At 50.2% G+C, this 18,513-nt stretch overlaps 1 protein-coding gene across 1 annotated transcript; it reads left to right on the top strand.

Moving 5' to 3' along the window:
- The first annotated feature begins 9,654 nt into the window (after positions 1 to 9,654).
- Positions 9,655 to 18,345, top strand: MYCL (MYCL proto-oncogene, bHLH transcription factor). Its single transcript, XM_081961627.1, has 2 exons — positions 9,655 to 10,283; positions 15,719 to 18,345. Exons 1-2 carry the CDS (start codon positions 9,821 to 9,823, stop codon positions 16,291 to 16,293), a joined length of 1,038 nt encoding a protein of 345 aa, XP_081817753.1. The 5' UTR covers positions 9,655 to 9,820; the 3' UTR covers positions 16,294 to 18,345.
- The last annotated feature ends 168 nt before the right edge of the window (positions 18,346 to 18,513 follow it).

Raw genomic sequence — 18,513 nt, 5'->3', positions numbered from 1 at the left:
AAGACCTGAGGGATATTATGACAAATTTATTGGCTGAATATATTAAAAAAGACAGACAACAGATGGGGTGGGACATGGACCTGGTCTATAGAGTAAACTCAGCATATGCCAGAACACACAATGTTCCAAGGGAGGTACACATTAAATTTCTCAGAAAGACCACAAGAGATGAGATTCTGAGTGCACAAAGGGGGCAAGCACTAAAATACAAAGATAGAGAAATAGCCATTCTGAAACAAATCCCAAAGAAAGTTAGAGATAAAAGAAAAAACTATTCGCTTTTAGCGAAGAAATTATACCAGAAAGGGGTGTGGTTTAGATGGCTTATGCCAGAAGGTATGCTAATATTCTGGGAGGACACGAGAGTTAGAATCAACACAACTATGGAGGCTGAGGCCTTCATGGAAAAAAATAAAGTCCTCCTAGATAAACCTGATGATACTATACGGGACATACAGGACACGGGAGGTGCCGGAGCTCTGCTGGAGGGGGGAGAAAAGGCAACATTGAGAAAACTCAGATCACAAAAATGAACTAGAAAATCTGTTTGATATAAAATGATTGAAATTGTTTGAAGATAAAAGTTTATGCTGACAAAATACTATTAAGTAGCAACAATCTAATGTATTAATAAATGAAAGTTATGAGAATGGGGGGAGGGCCATTTCCTGCATAATGTAACTGTCAAAATTTGTAATTTTACCCATTACCCCTTTCCTTGATTATTTTTTTTAAAACTAATAAAATTTTGTTTTTTAAAAAAAAGAAAGCATGTAAAAATGCAAGTAGAAAAATAGGGACCACATTTGTTGAGAAGGTTCCGTGCACCGAAGGTCATGCTGGTGACATGACCACGGAGATATCTTCGGACAGCACTGGCTCTTCAAAGCAGAGATGAGCACCGCCCCCTAGAGTCAGGAACGACTAGCACATATATGTGAGGGGAACCTTTACCTTTTAACCATACAAAATGTAAATGTGAGATTAGGAACTGATTTTTCTCTGAATTTTAAGGTATCATCTGCATGCAATGGAATCTTGACTCTTCACTCCTCCTGTAGGAGAAAAGCAAGATGAGCCTGAACGGAGGGATTAAACACCTTGTCATGCCCCCAGTGTATCATTTGTGTATGTACTGTTGTTCACTGGCCCCATCTAATGGCCGGGACCAAACATCAATCTTTATTGCTTGGAAACTGATCCAGCTCTTTAAGACAACCATCTTCCCATCACCCCTCATTCCAGGCACAGGTGCATCCTGGGAAGCCAGGCTCCCTTTCCTTAAGGAGCCTGGAAAGAATCCACTCTAATCCATGACCTAGCTTCATCGGAGGACAAAAATCCACATCCTGTGCGCACAGTATTGCTGGTGAGATTTATATTTATTTGCATATGTTAATTGTTATGTTCACCAGCAACTCAACATTGCTTATTTTGTATTTGGGTTCTTACTGCACGCATTTCTATTTGTCCGTTTTGCACATCCTGTTCTTTTAATAAAGCACCCAGATCTACACCCACGGTCTGTTTTATTGGAGGGCGGGTGCATTTAGCTGCATGTCAAGCTGCACAGAGTAGTGTGTCATGAGGACAGAACACACACTATCAGTTTGGCATTGCTGCATTGCCACAAGAGACCTAGGTGTCCCCACCCCCCAACCCCACCCCCCAGCGGATTCCATCGACCCTTATCCAGCTCCAATGTAGCTTTGACTGTTACTCAACTAGTTTCTTACATAAAAAGGAGTTTCTGAGGATTTCCTCATCTCCCTTTCTTAGCAGAGGGAGCGAGCACGGTCCAAAGATGTTTCCACAGCCATGTGGTCTGATGTCCTACCACAGCACAGAGCGTGCACCCAAACATGGAGCACTGTTACTTTGGACTGCATGGTGGGGGGATGGAAGGATAACTACTAACAGTTGAGTCCCCCCCCCCTAAAGGCCATAGGGGCTTCAACAGGACTGTGGGCAAAGTCCTTGAGATTTTAGACCATGGGTGGGTTCATTTTTAAAAAAATAACTATTAGATTTTAAAATAAATAAAAACTAACAACAACGAATATTTAAGAGAAAAAAATAGAGAGAAAAAGTAAAGAATGAGAGAGAGAATAAAACCAGTGCAGAGAAAAAAGGCAAAGAAATGGCTTGTTTTTCCTTCACAGCAGTATAAATTCACTCTAAGTTTACAACATAACTTTCATTTTCTTGTTGTCTCCTATTTTTTCTAATCATGAAATACATACATCAAAAAGGAGGGGTTACAATCAACATTATTCAGTATCTTTGTATTTGAGCTGTCAATTTCACCACCTCAGCCAGCTCCATCAACCTCACCATCCATTCGTCCATTGTGGGAAATGTCAGCTCCTTCCATCACTGTGCATAGAAAAGTCTCACTGCTGTTATATTGAGAAACAAAGTTCCATGAGGTTTTTTTCCCAACTGTTGGAAAAAGTTCATCAGAAGGAATATCTAGGCTAGACTTTGCAAGAAATATATGACGTAAGACAGCTGTCATGAAATCTTTTGTCTTTGTTGGAGGGAAGGTGGAGTACCACAGGACATGAAGGATGCAAATATCATCACGCTGTATAAGAACAAAGGTAACAGGGGTGACTGTAACAACTACCACGGCATCTCTCTTCTTAGCCTTGTAGGGAAGCTGCTTGCCCACGTCGTACTGAAGAGGCTATCCAGAATCACAGTGTAGATTCCGAGCAGTGGTGGGTTCCTGCCGGATCGCGCCGGATCGCGCGCTCCCTTTCGGCGCTAAGCCCGGAAGTACGGTCTTGCCCCGCCCCTGGCGACGCGACGACGCTTGCCTGCGCTCCACCAGCTCGGCTGGGAACGGAGACGTTTCCTCAGCGGAGCGGAGCGCCTGAAAGGGACGCAGGCTCAGCCTGCCAGGCTGCCACCACTCCACTGAAGACATTGCTGAGCAGAGAAACATCTCCGTTCCCAGCCGAGCTGGTGGAGCACAGGCAAGCGTCGTCGCGTCGCCAGGGGCGGGGCAAGACCGTACTTCCGGGTTTAGCGCCGAAAGGGAGCGCGCGATCCGGGTTTAGCGCCAAAAGGGAGCGCACGATCTGGGTTTAGCGCCGAAAGGGAGCGCGTGCGATCCGGCAGGAACCCACCACTGATTCCGAGCCAACAGGTCCACTACTGACATGGTATTTTCCCTTAGACAGTTACAGGAGAAATGCAGGGAACAAAGACAGCCACTTTTCATAGCCTTCATAGATCTTACGAAGGCCTTTGCCTTGGTTTGTAGGGACGGCCTTTATAAAAATCTCTCCAAGATTGGATGTCCACCTCAGCTCCTCAACATCATCAGGTCCCTTCATGAGGAAATGAAGGGCACTGTAGACTTTGATGGCTTAACATCAGATTCCTTCGACATTTGAAGTGGAGTGAAGCAGGGCTGCGTCCTCGCACCAACTCTATTTGGGATTTTTTTTTTTGCTCTCATGCTGAAACATGCTTTTGGAACTGCAACAGAGGGCATTTATCTCCAGACCAGATCAGACGGAAAACTCTTTAATCTCTCTAGATTGAGAGCCTAAAGTCTAAAGTCCAGCTGAAATGCTTACGGGATTGCCTCTTCGATGATGATGATGATGCCATTACTGCTCACTCTGCAGAAGACCTTCAACAACAAACTTATGGACTGTTTGAGCAAGGCCTGCCAAAACTTTGGACTAACAATCAGCCTGAAAAAAACACAGTCCTGGGTCAGGACGTAGATTCACCTCCCTGTATTGCGATCTCTGCACAAGAACTGGAGGTCGTTCATGACTTTGTATACCTCGGCTCAACTATCTCCAACACTCTCTCTCTTTAGATACTGAGCTGAATAAACGCATTGGTAAAGCAGCCACCACACTCTCCAGACTTACACAGAGAGTATGGCTTAATAAGAAGCTGACGGAAAATACAAAGATCCAGGTATATAGAGCCTGTGTCCTGAGCACACTCTTGTACTGCAGTGAGTCTTGGACTCTTTACGCATGGCAGGGGAGAAAGCTGAACACCTTTCATAGGCGCTGTCTCCAAAGTATTCTTCTTGGCATCACCTGGCATGACCAAGTTCCAAATAGTGCAGTCTTGGAACGTGCTGGAATCTCTAGCATGTATACACTATTGAAACAGTGACGTCTACGCTGGCTTGGGCATGTTGTGAGAATGGCCGATGGTCGGATTCCGAAAGATCTCCTATATGGAGAATTAGTGCAAGCTCCCCAGAGGGTAGCTGCAATAGAAGGATATCTGCAAGAGGGATCTAAAGGCCTTGGGAATGGACATTAACAGCTGGGAAACCTTGACCTCTGACCATTCAGCTTGAAGCCTAAAGACGCAGCATGGCCTTCTCCAATTTGAAGAGACGCTTGTTCGGCAGGCCGAGGCAAAGAGGCAGTCCTGGAACCAGCGAAATCTGAGGGCATCTGCCCTCACTGTGGAAGGGATTGCCACTCCCGAATTGGCCTTTTTAGCCACACCAGATGCTGCGTTAGGATCTTTTTCCAGAGCACGATACCATAGTATTTTGAGACTGAAGGATGCCAATGTAATTAGAGCTTCTGAATTAATGTATTTGAATCCAATTTTTTGTATATCCATCTTGTATGACAAAAAGGGCCCTCTTCAAATTTCCAACACACATTCAAAGTACCTTTATACATTTTTGACAATTTTTCAGTAACAAATACTATAGCACTTTATGAAAATTCTCTTTAAGTTTATAACAGTCCACATGTTCTCACATGTGAGAAAACTACACCCAAAGTTTTTAGTCCTTTATCATACATTCTTTCACTTACTCGTCGTCTGTTTCTAAATTTAATAAAACGTTATACATTTTAGCAATATGTACATAATTTATACATAATTTTATTTCAAGTTTGGTCTTACAATGAAAAGTCATTTCATCTATTTTAAATCTTTCTAGTAATTGTACATAGGAAAACCACTGACATCTTTCTGATCTTATCTTTCTGATATAGCAATAACAATAGGACTTATGCACTGCTTCATAGTGTTTTACAGCCCTCTCTAAGTAGTTTACAGAGTCAGCATCTTGCCCCCAATCATCTGGGTTCTCATTTTACCAGGTTCCTGCTGGTTCTAACCGGTTCGGTAGAAGAGGTTCCACAAATCTACCGTACTGGTTAGAACCTGTTCCTCACAGAGTGCCTGCCCTGTCCCCCTCGCTCACTTCCCCCGTCCGTTCCGTCTCCGCTCGCGGGCGGTAGCTTGCGCGGCGCAGCCGGCCTCCTAGGACCTCCCCGAACTTGCCTAGGAGGCGTGGCTGCCAAAAATCACGGGGGCGTTCCAGGGTGTCCCCCCCCCCCACTGTTTTCCCACCTCCCTTCCCGGCAAAATTTTCCAAGGCGTGATTTCACTGTCTAAACTTCCCATTCCTTGTGCCCGGCTCCCACTGAACTCTGGGAAGGAGAAGAGGCTTTTGGGAGTGAGGTGGAGGAGGAGGAGGTGTGCAGGAAGAGCTGTGCCAGCGGGGCAACCGGTGCTAAGAAAGCGCCTCACAGCTTTTGAAGGGAGGAGGGGCAAAGGAAAGGGAGAATGCGGAGTCGCCTTTCAGGGATGCCGAAGCAGCGGGAAACCAGCACTGCCACCAGAGTCTAAAGCTTTCGGCGGCTCCAGACAGGTGAGGCGGAGAGCAGAGACCCAGGCGGTTTCCTTCGCTCTCCTTGCAAGGGAGTAGTATCCATCGTTTTTGCATTTCTGCCTCCGCTGTACTTCGCGCTCTTCCCCGCGCTCTCCTAGGCTCCTCGTGACTGCAATAGATGTCCAGAAGTGGAGGGAGCTGTCGGGCTGGAAGCCCGAGCCCCATTATCCCCAAAAGCCGCTTCTGAATGTCTATTGCAGTCGTGAGGAGCCAAGGAGAGCGGGGAGAAGAGCGCGAAGTCCAGCGGAGGCAAAAGGTTCTTGGCACTCTGGGAAGCCGCGAAAGCGGCTGGAAGAGGCGCACGGCTCCAGGGAGGCTAAACCAAGCCACACGCCTCTCCCAGCTGCTTTTGCGGCTTCCCGGAACACCAATAACCTTTGCTTCTTGAGGGAAGAGCCGAGCTGGGAGAGGGCCCCTTCGCCGCTTAGGCAGGGCACCGAAGCCTCTTCGCCTCCAAGCCACTTTGTCTTGATGACGTCGCTGCAGCTGCAGACGCGGACAGACAGAGGTAGCCAGAGCGGCGCCGTGCAAAAGAGCAGCTGCAGCGATGTCATCAAGACAAAGTGGGAGCGAAGGAAACCCAGACCTCCCAGTCGCATTCTTTTCCACACTCCGGGGTGGGGGGGGGGAGGAAGAGACAAAGCAGCTTTCCAAATATCATGCAGAATTAAATCAGAATTCAAGGCAAAACTTTCCTTAAAGTTCCAATTTAATAAGACAAACATGTTGGCATTGTGCTATGAAATCCCAAATCTGATTTGCTTCCTGAGATTCCAACCAGTTGAAAGTTCATGATCTTATCCCCAACCCATAATCCATCACATGGTCCAATCTTCTTCTTCCACGCTGGCATCTACACCCCTCTGCTTCCGGTCAGGTGTCGAGGTGCGGAGACAAAAGATGACCTTGAGCTTCTAGAAAGAATGACAATAACACATTCCACAATTCTACTCCTTTCTATTCCCCCCTCCCAACTACTACACTAATGAAACAGCATAAGAAATTAATAGAAAGTGTGGCAGGCCAAAGATCCCAAAAGGAACATAACTACAGGCCTGACAGCAGCAACAGCTTCTTTTTCTCGTGAATTCGGTTCAAAGGAAGAGTGAGGGAGAGGGGAAAAGTGAAGCTCCCGGCGGCGAAGCGCGCAATTCAAGCAAACTCTTGCATAATCATTCTGCTGTCAAGAGCGGTATGGCGCCATCGCAGGAGCTAGTAGGAAGGCGGCAGAGGGGGCAGGAGCGGCGCCGTCGGGTTTGGCTGGGCAGAGAGGGCGGTTTAGGAGATACCGAGCGGGGCTGCTGCAAAAGAGTTGAAGTGCTTCCACTTCCTCCTTGCCACCTCATCTTCACCAGCGCTCCAGTGCCCTTTTCCCCTCCCGCAGTCGGTCCGTACCTGCCGTCCAGCTCCCGCCGCAAGAAAAAAAAGGCCTCATGGCTCCTCAAAAGCACAGCGGAGGAGGAGCTGGTGGTGGGGGTAACACGGGGCCCAGCACAGGTGCTCCAAGCGGAGGGGGAGGTGCTGCCGCTGCTGCTATGGGCGGGGCTGCCGGTGGGAGCTTCGGCGGCTTTACCTCAACTGCAGGGCTAGGCGGCAAATCCGGCGGTGTTGTTGGAGGAGGCAGTAGAAGAGGAGGAGGAGGAGGCAGTTATTCCGATGGTGGCGGAGGCTTGGCGGCATCTTCTGCGGTGACCGGTTTGGTGGCGGCCATTGGAAATTGTGGGTGCTTCAAAACTGGAAGATTTTAAGAAGAGGCTGGACAGGCATCTATCAGAAATAGTATAGGTCTTGCGAGAACCGGGGGTTGGACACAAGATGACCCCCAAGGTGCTTTCCAACTTAAGTACTGTTGCTGAGAGGATGAACAATGACACTCAGAAAGAAGTCCAGGACCTCCTTGGATAATCAGACATTTGAGAAGCTGATCACTGTTTTAACTGCAGCATTGGGTGGGGAAATCAAAAGATTGGGTACTGAGCAGCTGCCCAGAAAAGTTTTCCTAAACGCTTTTCAGCTTGATGCTTTCGATGTTGTCAATGATTTGCACACACACGCAATGCCATCAATTTACCAGGAGATGGTGATGTTGAACAAAGAATTGCAGCTCAGTTTCTGGGCAGTAAGATGCCATTGCAATGCGGTAACTTGGTCTATGGTTCAGGTGGTGGACTGGGAGTTAGTATGCCTAGTTCTGCTTTCGGCATGCAAGGCAGCAACTGAACCTGGGCCAGTCACTCTTTCTTGGAGGAAGAAGAAGACAACAACAAATCACTTCTGAAAACGTCCAGAAAGCTTCGTGACACCAATTGCTGGGAGTCAAATCTGATTAAAAAAACAAAAATGGAGTGTATAAAAATAGTATGTGCCTTCTCCAAAGAGTAAGTTCATAGCACAGCACCAAACATACACAGACACATGCAGGATCACTAAAAACAATGTTCTCATTTTGAACCAATCTGTCATGTGACCTTTTAAGGTACTCAGGAACTCTTTCTCTGGTCAGGTCGATAGTTAAACCAGCACCGGGGGGGGGGGGGGGAGACAGCAAATCTGATTCTGGAACAGACTAAGAAGATGCAATTTTGCTCATCTACATTTATTTCAGTGTTCAGGTAGTATTCTTCATGAATAAACGTTGTACAAATTATATTTAATTCCCAATAATTTTATCTCTTCCGTACTCTAGGATCCCATTAATGGTAGCCTCAGTATTCAATCTTGTTCAGTCGTACCACCTCACCCAGATGGCTACTATGCTTAGAAAATGAAAAACAACACAATGCAGAAAGTCCTCAACTTACAACCACAACTGAGTCCAAAATTTCTCTTGCTAAGTGAGATATTTGTTATGTAACTTTTGCCTCATTTTACGCCTTATTGCAGTTGTTAAGCTAATAACATGGTTGTTCGGTGAATCTGGGTTCCCCATTCACTTTGTCAGATCACAAGATGATCAGACGACCCTGGGACAATGCAACCGTCATAAGTACATGCCAGTGGCCAAGCGTCTAAATTTTGATCACATGAAAAATGGAATGATGCAGTGGTTAAGTGGGGGACGACGTCATTTTCCTGGTGCCGTTTTAACTTTGAACGGTCACTAAACAAATGGTTCTAAATTGAGGACTACTTGTATAGTCAATTGTCCTACAGTCGCCTCAGCACTGGGCAATGCTTACTTGGCCTCAGTTGTGGCAAACGTGGAATCTGCCTCCTCCTGGTTCCCCAAGGGCTTCTGTGTGACCCCGAATGTGGTTGTTTTGTGTCTTTGCATCTTCAAAGCACAATCCTGGGCAATGGTCTGGGTTCCTTCGGTTGCCTTCCTTAGCTTCACTCTGTTTTGGGGGATTCGAAGGACGGAGCCCCCCATCCACCCGGCAGGCGTTGGGGCTTCCTCTGTGCCTCAGGCCTTTGGGAGGCAGCGCCCTTAGGAGGGGGGCAGCTGAGGAGGTCCAGGGCCTTTCCCGGGCTATAGGAGGAGAAGGAAGCGGGGGGGGGGTTCTTTTTCAATGGGGAGGGGGCCTGGGGGGTTGGCCAATTGCCCACCCAATGAGCCCCTCCCAAAACCACCAGCTGCTGCTACGTGAGAGCATCCAATGGGTCCAGGGTGTCCCTCCAGGGCGCAGCAGCTCCGTTAAGTCCAAGGCCAGGGATTCTTTCACGGGTTCGGGTTTCCCCGCGCTTTGCGCCGCTGGCCAATGGGCGGCAACCGAGGGGAAGCGGGAGGCCGAGCCGGGGCTCCCGAGCGGCCTCGGGGAGGGGGGGGCGCCGCCGTAGCCCCCCTCCGGGCGTCCCCCTCCCCCTCCCTTCGGGGCCGGGCGGGGGGCGTGGCGCGCTTGGCGGGAAGGTGAGGGCGGCGCCTGACCCGCCCACTTCGCCCATCCGGCGCTGCTCATTGGCTGCGTTCCGGGGACGGTCCGGGCGGGAGGCGGGAGGCCAATATAAGCCGCGGAGGCTGCGAACAATACGGCTCAGCCGAACCGCGGGGCTCCGTCGTGGCTCCGTCGTGGCGGGGTTTGGGAGGCGCCTCCCCGGCCGCCGCCGCTTCCGTCGCTCGCCGGGCCGGCCGGGCTGCTGCGAGGCTCTACGCGGCCCCGGCAGGAGCCAGAGCTGCTGCGGCCGCCGCCGCCACCGGCCATGGAGCTGGACCTGCCGCCGCCCTTCTTCTCCGAGCCGCTGGAGGCGCAGGGCGAGGACTTCCACCGCTCCAGCGCGCCCAGCGAGGACATTTGGAAGAAGTTCGAGCTGCTGCCCAGCCCCCCCGCCTCCCCGCTGCCCGGCCCGGCCGAGGATGCCGCCGCCGACGGCCCGCCGGAGCCCGCCGCGGGGCTGCTGGGCAACCTGAGCGCCTTCGTGCTGCGCGACTGCATGTGGAGCGGCTTCTCGGCCCGCGACCGCCTGGAGAAAGCCATGGGCGAAAAGCTGGCGGCCAAGCCCACGCCGGCCCTGGCGCCCGCCCACGACTTCGGCGGGCTGGGCGGCGAGTGCGTGGCTCCGGGCGCCGTCTTCGCCTGGCCCGGCGGGAGCGCGGCGGCAGCGGCGGCGCCCGCGGACACCAAGATCCCGGCTTCGTCCGGCTCCGAGAGCCAGAGTGACTCCGGTAAGGCTGGCATGGAGCCGAGGGAGGGCTGGAGGGTCTGCTCGTCTCTCCGCCTCCCCGGGAGTTTCTGCACGGTCCCCTCCCGCCTTCCCTCGCCGTTCCTGAGCTCTCCAAGGCTGCTTGCCGGCCCTTCTATCCCCTCTCCTCCCCGGGCAGCTTCCTGCTTCGGCCCCTTCCCGATCAGCTGCCCCTCGGCTGGTTCCCAAGGAAGCTGGATGAAGGAGGCTGGGGTCCCCGGGCGAACCCAACTATTGGCTTAGCGGGTTGTCGGGATTGGGTCGTTACCGGGCAGGGCAGGCGAGGCGGTGGCTTTTCCACACGTTGAGTGAAGTCAGCCCGAGGGGCCTTGAAGGCAGATCTGGAGAGATCTCCCTCCTCTGCCCCTGGGGTCTGTCGCTAGGAGGGAGCCCTTCCTTGTGGAACTGGAAGTGCCCCTTTCAAGTTTCTGGGTGGCTGAGCTGCATTGCAATCCTATGAACTACAATCTAGTTCTTAATTATTAATTATTGGAAGGCCTGGAATAGCAGCATCTGCAGCATCCTAAAGCTAAAAACTGGTAGCATGGCAGGCTGGTAAATAGAGCAAGAGTGGTGTCCCTTTCTCTCCCATTCTGCAGCTTGGCGCTTAAAATGATCTGAAGTGCGGGGTGGGCAGCCAAACCATGCCTGACGTTCCGGAGTTTGGCTGCACACATCAGTTCACATTCAGAATTGCACAGGAGTAAGAAAGAACCTAGAGACTGAGAGCCAGAGCCAGCCTTTTAAAATGGGGGGGGGGGGGCTGCAAGGGACTTTCTGATCTAGTAGGAGACCCATGGACTTCAGGGGAAGAGTGACAGGCAAGGGCAGAGAGACAGGCAGCATGGTGGGTGTGGGAGATGGGCTTTTAGAAATGGAATGGCATGAAGGTATACAAAGTAATGGTTGAGTTACGGGTCCTTAGTAGTTCATCAGAGCTTGTTCAATAAATGCGCTGCAAAGGTTGCTGATGCCTGGTCCAGTCAGCTGCTGTTAAGGCACCTTGATCCCTTTTGTGCCAGATTTAAGACTTGAGTTTCACCTGGCTCAGTCCATTTGGTGTGTTCACAACAGAGCAGGTGATGGTAGGAGCTGCCTGTCCTCCTTCACAACTCCACCTTTTCACTGGTTGATTTTTCTGGCTGAGACTGAAAGGGGAATCTCCCATTTCTTAACTACTCCACCCACCACTAGGCACTAATATTGCATATCAGGCCTTGATATTCGAGTGGTTTGAGTGCACCTGGCTTGCTAAGCCTTGCATGTGCAAATGTTATGATGGCCCATGTGTGTTCAGTAAAATAAGCAATGGCAGAGATGCTTTCTGAAGTGATGCTTTCTGACGGACTCATTCTAGGGAAGTAGTCTTTCTGGAAAAAGTGTTCTCCAGCATAAGGACTATCACTCCAGGGTGATAGCTGCCCTCTGGTGAAAAGACAGTTCAGACAAAGTGAGGAGACACCACCTGTTCAAGGGCAGCTTTTTCCCAGCTAAACTGGGAGGGGGAGGCTCCTTGCGCCTCTACTGCATTCTCCTTCCAGGCTTCAAGCCTTGTTGACTCTCTTCTGCTTGAGTCACTAGGTGAGCGGTGGTGATGCCTTGTGACTCAGCTTGCAAGGCTGAAGAAACAAATCTGGTGTAAGGTTTAATTACACGAGGACACTGGTAGGTCTGGCAGAGGCTTAATCTCCGTTCACAAAGGGGTGAGAACTGTTACTGATTGATTGAATCCTGTTCTTGTGTTGACATGGACTTTGCCCCCACCCACAGGAGGGCTCTGTCCACAAATGCCCTTTTCGGTCAGGGACAAAAGGCAACAGATGCTCATGTTTGGGTTATTGGGAGGGGGCGTGGCTGCCACTCTCATTAAGAGTGGCTGGAGGACAAACCAATGGGGACAGGAAGGGGAGGCATTTCAGAAGGGGAGCCATCAGCTTCTTGCATTCTGGGACCAACAGTCAGGGAGGGGTGTGTGGGTGGGTGTGTCTTTTTGTTGAGTCCTGGAGAGTGCCTCTATGAATCCTGCAGTTTTCTTGGGGATGATTTCACAAGCGTTTGCCATTGCCTCCTCCTCGGGGTTGAGAGAAAGTGCCTGGCCGGAGGTCACCCAGCTGGCTTTGTGCCAAAGGGGAGACACAGGGCCTCCCTGTTGGTAGCCTGATGCTTTAACCACTAGACCAAACTGGCTTTTGGGCCAATATTAATCCTAGAGATAAGTGGATTGTGCAAAAGGACAACATAAAAAGGTAGAGCAAGTGGTAGAAAGAGATATGGGAATTCATAGTGGGTATAAATGGGTATTCCAGTATTTTACTTAAGAATTGTATGCTGTTTTCAGAACCAGAACACGCACAGTAAAAAAAAAAAAACACTAGTCCCCAAAAGTAGTGATCCATTTATAATTTTGTCAAGTGCAGATGGGTGCTCTGTAGAGGGTGGGGCGTTCCCACAGACTCTTTCCAGCCCCCCACCCCCACCCCACCCTGCTTGCTCACTCTTCAGTACTGGTGAGACAGGAAGCCCGGATCTTCTCTTCTCTTATACACTCTTTAGATCTCTTTGAATTTGGATAAGACAAGTTGCAAGAGAATGGCAGGATCTTTCCATTATCATTGTTTAACATGTAACCCAGTGGTGGGATTCAAAATTTTTAGCTACCAGTTCTGTGGCTTGGTGGACGTGGCAGGGGAAGGTTGCTGCAAAATCCCCATTCCCTCCCCATCAGCTGGGACTCCGGAGGCAGAGAATAGTTGGGGGAGGGGCCAGTCAGAGGTGGCGTTTACTGGTTCTCCGAACTACTCAAAATTTTCGCTACCGGTTCTCCAGAACTGGTCAGAACCTACTGAATACCACCTCTGATGAGCACTGCACTTGGGTCTTGAGAATGAGAAATAAGGTGCATCCAAGCATCTTTATCATACCTTGGTAAGACCACACCTAAAATCCTGCATCCAGTTTTGGCCACCACAATATAAAAAAAGATGATGAAACTCTAGGAAAAAGGGCAGAGAAGAGCAACAAAGATGATTAAGGGGCTGGAGGATAAAACCTGCAAACATCGACGGCAGGAATTGGGTATGTCTAGTCTAGTGAAAAGGAGGGACGGGGGCAAAATAGGATAGAAATGTTCCAGTATTTGAGGGGCTGCCACAAAGAAGATGAGGTCAGCCCCTACCCTATTTTCCAAAGCAACAGAAGGCAAGACAAGAAACAATGGATGGAAACAAACCAAGGAGAGAAGCAACCTAGAACTAAGGAGAAATTTCCTGACAGTGAGAACAATTAATCAGTGGAACGGCTTGCCTTCAGATGATGTTGGTGCTTCTTTACTGGAAGCCTTTAAGAACAGACCGGACAGCCACTTGTCTGAAATGGAGTCTGCTGCTTATGCAGCGGGTTGGACTAGAAGACCTTTAAGGTCCCTCCCAATCTGTTATTCTGTAATTTTATCTTTCCAGTTAAAAACCCTCCGCTGTGGACTTCTCTGTCTGTTTCTTCTCCAGCCCGTTAGCAAAGGAGAGAAATGCTGAACCAGAGGGTGGGGTTTGGTGAGAGGCAAGTTTAGACAGGCGGCAGCCTCCCCTGGCAAAGGCCTTCTTCTGTCTTATAGTTTATAGTTTATTTAATTTATAGACCGCCCCCTCTCCCCGTAGGGACTTGTCTTTCAGAGAGCCTAGCCAGTTTGTCTGAAGAAGAAGAAAGAGGGATCTCTTTGGAGGTTTACTCAAGCCCTGCTCAACTCCTCTCTCTCTCTCTCTCCCTTTTTGTGCCTCTGGAGTTGGGGAAAGGCCCTGTAGATTGAGGGCTTCTGAGAAGGGGCAAGTCAAAGGGACAAAAGCCAGTTCTCCCCCCTCCTCCCCCTCCCCCCTCCCCCCCAGGCCTGTGCTTCATTTACAATCCCAATGAGCTATGGAAGATCAGGGCAAAGATGGAGGTGGGTTTAACCCCCACAAAGTTTACTCCAGCCCTGCCTCCCAGTCGGATATAATTTTGTTGCTGTTGTCCTTGCAGTTCTCTTCAGTAGAGATTTCTTCCCTTCCCTCCAGAGTACCAGGCCACATGCCTTCTTTGGCCGCAGTTTTAGACAGGTTGAATTTGGAGGGTAGAAATGCCCTCCTCCCTATATTCTCAGGATCTCCTGACGGGTCTGAGTAGGACAGGCGGCTACATGGGTACTTTTGGGGGAGTGTGGGGGAGGGGTTGCCTAAAGGTGCCCCCCTGGTCAGTTTTAGAGTTTGGCTTTAATGCCTCTGATCTTTTGCTACTCCGTCATAGATGTGTAAGTTCACTGCTTTAAAGAGTTTTACTTTATTATTGTGCTGCATTTGGTTACTTAAGCGCAACAGAACAATATCAGTAATATTATTAGAATTAGCAGACTGATAACAACTGATGAAAAAGAGGGGGAGGGAGAAGAGTATCATTCCGGGGGTCCAAATGCCCAAATACTACCCAAAGAGGACATAGTATTGCTTACTCACCGAATGTCTCAGGAGGAAAAGTCATTCAGTGTACCAGATATTTGAATTTGGAGACTGCCAAACTCAAGACTGCCTCTTGTCTTCTGAGCCACAAGCCATTCCAGAATTTGTTAATGCCCTTGACCCATAACTTAGGATCAGGAGAAGTCATGTACTCTGCATTGTGACAACAGGATGGCAGCCTGCACAGTGCCACAGAATGTCCCTCGAGTTTATTTTTTCTTAGGAAAATTGCCCCATAATTCTTTAACATTACGGCAGCTGAGGAAAGGAGAGGGCAAGGCATAGGCGAAAATCCTGCTGTTCAAGAGCTCAGCTTTTCGTGATTCTGGACCCTGGGCTGGAGAGGTGGGGAGCCCTTGAGCAAGGGCTCGGTCTTATGGTCTTCATCCTGGACCTGGAGGCAGGTGAGGTCATCCCCATGGACAGAGACAATGAACTGGCTTTTACGGGCTCCTGCCCTTGGCATCTGCTGGAAAAATAACCTACTCTGGCAGTGCCAAGCTTGGCTTTACAAGGCATCTGATGGCTACCAGGGAAAACTGCTGAATCCACCCCTTGGAGTCGGATCAAGCCAGTTCTCAGTAGTTGTAGAAGTTAATACCTGGTTTGGGACGCTTTTCTGAAGGAAGAGGCCACAAGCTCCCACCTCCCTCTGCCGGAGCCCTTGGTTCACACAAGTTGAGGCGTGTTTTGTTCAGCTATGGCTTATTGAAAATCACAATTAGCTGGATTTGCATAATATGCAAACCAAAACCAAGCAAACCACAGCACAGCCAAACCATCTGCCTTGAGCTGTTTCTGGGCTGCCCATCCATTGATCCTCTTCTGCAGTTGCCCACTGGGTCAGTTCAGTTAATTCGTTGTTTGCCACTGCCTGAAGCACAGAAACGGACCTTGATACCCGTTGATTCCTCCATCTTTTCTTTGTTTGCAGAAGGAGAAGAAATCGATGTGGTGACCGTTGAGAAGAGGCAGGCTCTGGGGACAAGGAAGCCAGTCACTATCACAGTGCGGGATGACCCTCTGGACCCCTGCACCAAGCATTTCCATATCGCCATCCACCAACAGCAGCACAACTATGCCGCCCGCTCCCCACCTGAGGCTCACTCCATTAAGGGGCCTTTGGAGAAGGGCAGCCCGGGTGCCGGAGACAATGAGCCACAGTCGCCCGGGCAGGGGGTAGAGAGTTTCCTTCCTGCGGTTTCCCTCCCCACGGCTGGCAGTGCTCCTGGCTCGGACAGTGAGGATGTGACCAAGAGGAAGAACCACAACTACTTGGAGCGCAAGCGGAGGAATGACCTTCGTTCGCGTTTCCTGGCACTGAGGGACCAGGTGCCCGGTCTCGCATCCTGCCCCAAAACCCCCAAAGTGGTGGTCCTGAGCAAAGCTTCCGAGTATCTGCAGCTGCTTCTCAGCACCGAGCAGCAAATGGTGGCTGAGAAGAAGCTGCTGAAACTGCACCAGCTCCAGCTACGGAAACAGATTTCGCACCTGCAGGGCCCAGAGTAGCTGGCCAGGCCTCCTGGGTTTTCAGTCGCATAGGGCACTTTTTGGTTGGTTATGGGTTGCAGACTCCTAATGGGATGTCATTCCCATCATGCACTGCCACTGCGCATCACACGGGGCTTGTCCTTATTCTGCTGCTCCCGTCTGAATTCTGTTCCTCCTTCCAGGAGAGGGAAGGGGCTTCAGCTGCCAAAATGAGGCTTTTGCTGCACAACGTTGGATTATGGCCAAGCCCCACGGCCGCCTCCTTTTTGGTGGGCCCAGCTGGACCCAGACGGCTGTTTCTCCAGAGGGACCCTGGACACACCAGACACACCACACCTGATGTTTCAAGGGGGTCCTGAGCCACATTTCTCAGTGGAGGTCAGGAGTGCATGGTGCATTTGTAATTTGTGGAGGGTGGATCTTTCTGCAATTTGTTGCTTTTTCATAATAATGTGATGGTAGTTAAATTCTCTGTCTCGTCCCTTTGCTCCTGGACCAAGACTTCGTTAGAATTGGCTTTTTCTGTTCCTTCAACAAATTGTGGATGGATCCTTTGTGCAAAAGATTATTTTACATCTCTGGAGTCCGGGGGAGCTCAGACCTCCCTGGAAAGGCAGCAAGGAGCTGCCTCTGGTTTTAGGGAGAGCTCATTCCAGTTGAGTGCAACCTGCGCAAGAGGGAATTCATGCCAAGGGTTTGGTGCAAAAGGCACTTCGGCCACGGATACCATCTGTCTTGTCAGAGTTTCTCCAGCTCACAGGGGGGGGGGGACTTAAAAAAAGCACCCCACTTTACACCATCACTAGAACAGCACTGCAATCACCTTGAATTTGATTTACCTCATTCTTTTTCCATTTAATGACAAACCAGGGCTTATCTTGGCATTTGTATATCCTAGAACCTAATGTAGTGACTGCCTCATTCTTTGTACCAGACTGCTTTTTAAAGATATATACTGTATTTTTGTACTTTTTAGATTTTTTTCTGTTTTTGTAAAATGCTGGCTCTTTCCCTCCCCCCTTTGTTTCTATACCCAAATATACCGCCTGCAGTCAGGGCGGTGGGCCACCTCCATGGCTTCCAAGGGAGTGATTCAAATTGGCTCCCTTGGGAACAGGCTGCTTTCCAAAAACTGGGATGACTGGAAATTCTTCTTGCAGGGAAGAGGCTGGTTCCAGCTTGCAAGCACCAATAACAGATGTCCCAGGGGCCTGTCTGGTGGGAAGCAGAGCCGGCCCTGCACTTTCGAGCTGACTCCAAGATGGGCAGGAAAGGGCTGCTCTTGCACTGGGCTAGTATGGGCTGCCCGTCTATGGGGCAAACCTTCAGGGCAGCAAAGTAGGTGAGGTGCGAGTCCTGGCTTGCCAGAAGCATTGGGAAGTGAACGAGAAGGCTGGCAGGTCTCACGAAAGGGCAGGGTGCATGGCGGGTGAGGAAAGCTGTACTTGTGCCTTTAACTTCATGCGCTGCACCCCAAGCTCGCTGGGAAAGGTGGGTGCCTAAAGCAGGGGTCTCCAAACTTGGCAACTTTAAGACTTCTGGACTTCAACTCCCAGGATTCCTCAGCCAGACTCAGAAGCCTTAAAGTTGTCAATTTTAGAGACTCCTGGCCTAACCCTTTCGGAAACTGTCCTTCTGCCCAAGGCCTCGGCAGTGGGTCTCTTTCTTCTTCAGTGGAAGAGCCACCCGAGGATCCTTGCTGGTGGGATGGGCAGAAAGACGGCCACGTTTATCTGCTGCAAAGGACTCCTGTTTGTGGTGGGCTTTACTTCTAGGTTGGGACGGCAGCCTTTGCTAAGGGGAGAGGGGCTGAGCGGCATCTCCCTCTGCTTGGGCCAAGCTTTCCTAGAGAGCGGCTGCTCCCTCCTTATGCAAACCTCCCCCCATCCTCCCCCATTTCGGGAGGGGTGAGAGTGATGGCCCCCCTTGCTGGCTCAGGGCAGGTTCCACCATGCAGATGCCCCTGGGATGTTCCTCAGCCCACCCCGTCAAAGCTTCGAGCCTGGGTGGTTCAGACTTAGCACTTTCTTACCTTACATTTCTGAAATAAATTAATGGCAAAAGGGCAAACCAATGTAGTGTCTTCTTCTCTTGGGGGGGGGGGGGCGGGGGGATTCTTCTGTGTTGAATCCAGCTGAAACTCAGCTGTTTGGTAGTGGGAGCAAAAGGCACATTTGTGCTACAGTGGAAATTCCTCAAGACCGACCATCGTGGATTGTTCAGCACTTTCCTTTGGTC

Source organism: Natrix helvetica (assembly GCF_964273705.1).
Source record: "Natrix helvetica genome assembly, chromosome: 9".
Classification (NCBI taxonomy): Eukaryota; Metazoa; Chordata; class Lepidosauria; order Squamata; family Natricidae; genus Natrix; species Natrix helvetica.
This window is presented reverse-complemented; position numbering and strand designations above follow the sequence as displayed.

Bases quoted from the DNA above. Each gene is read 5' to 3' on its own strand.
- MYCL (XM_081961627.1), top strand. From the start codon at position 9,821: ATGGAGCTGGACCTGCCGCCGCCCTTCTTCTCCGAGCCGCTGGAGGCG. The intron at 10,284-15,718 runs GTAAGGCTGGCA...CTTTGTTTGCAG, and splicing joins CGAGAGCCAGAGTGACTCCG to AAGGAGAAGAAATCGATGTG.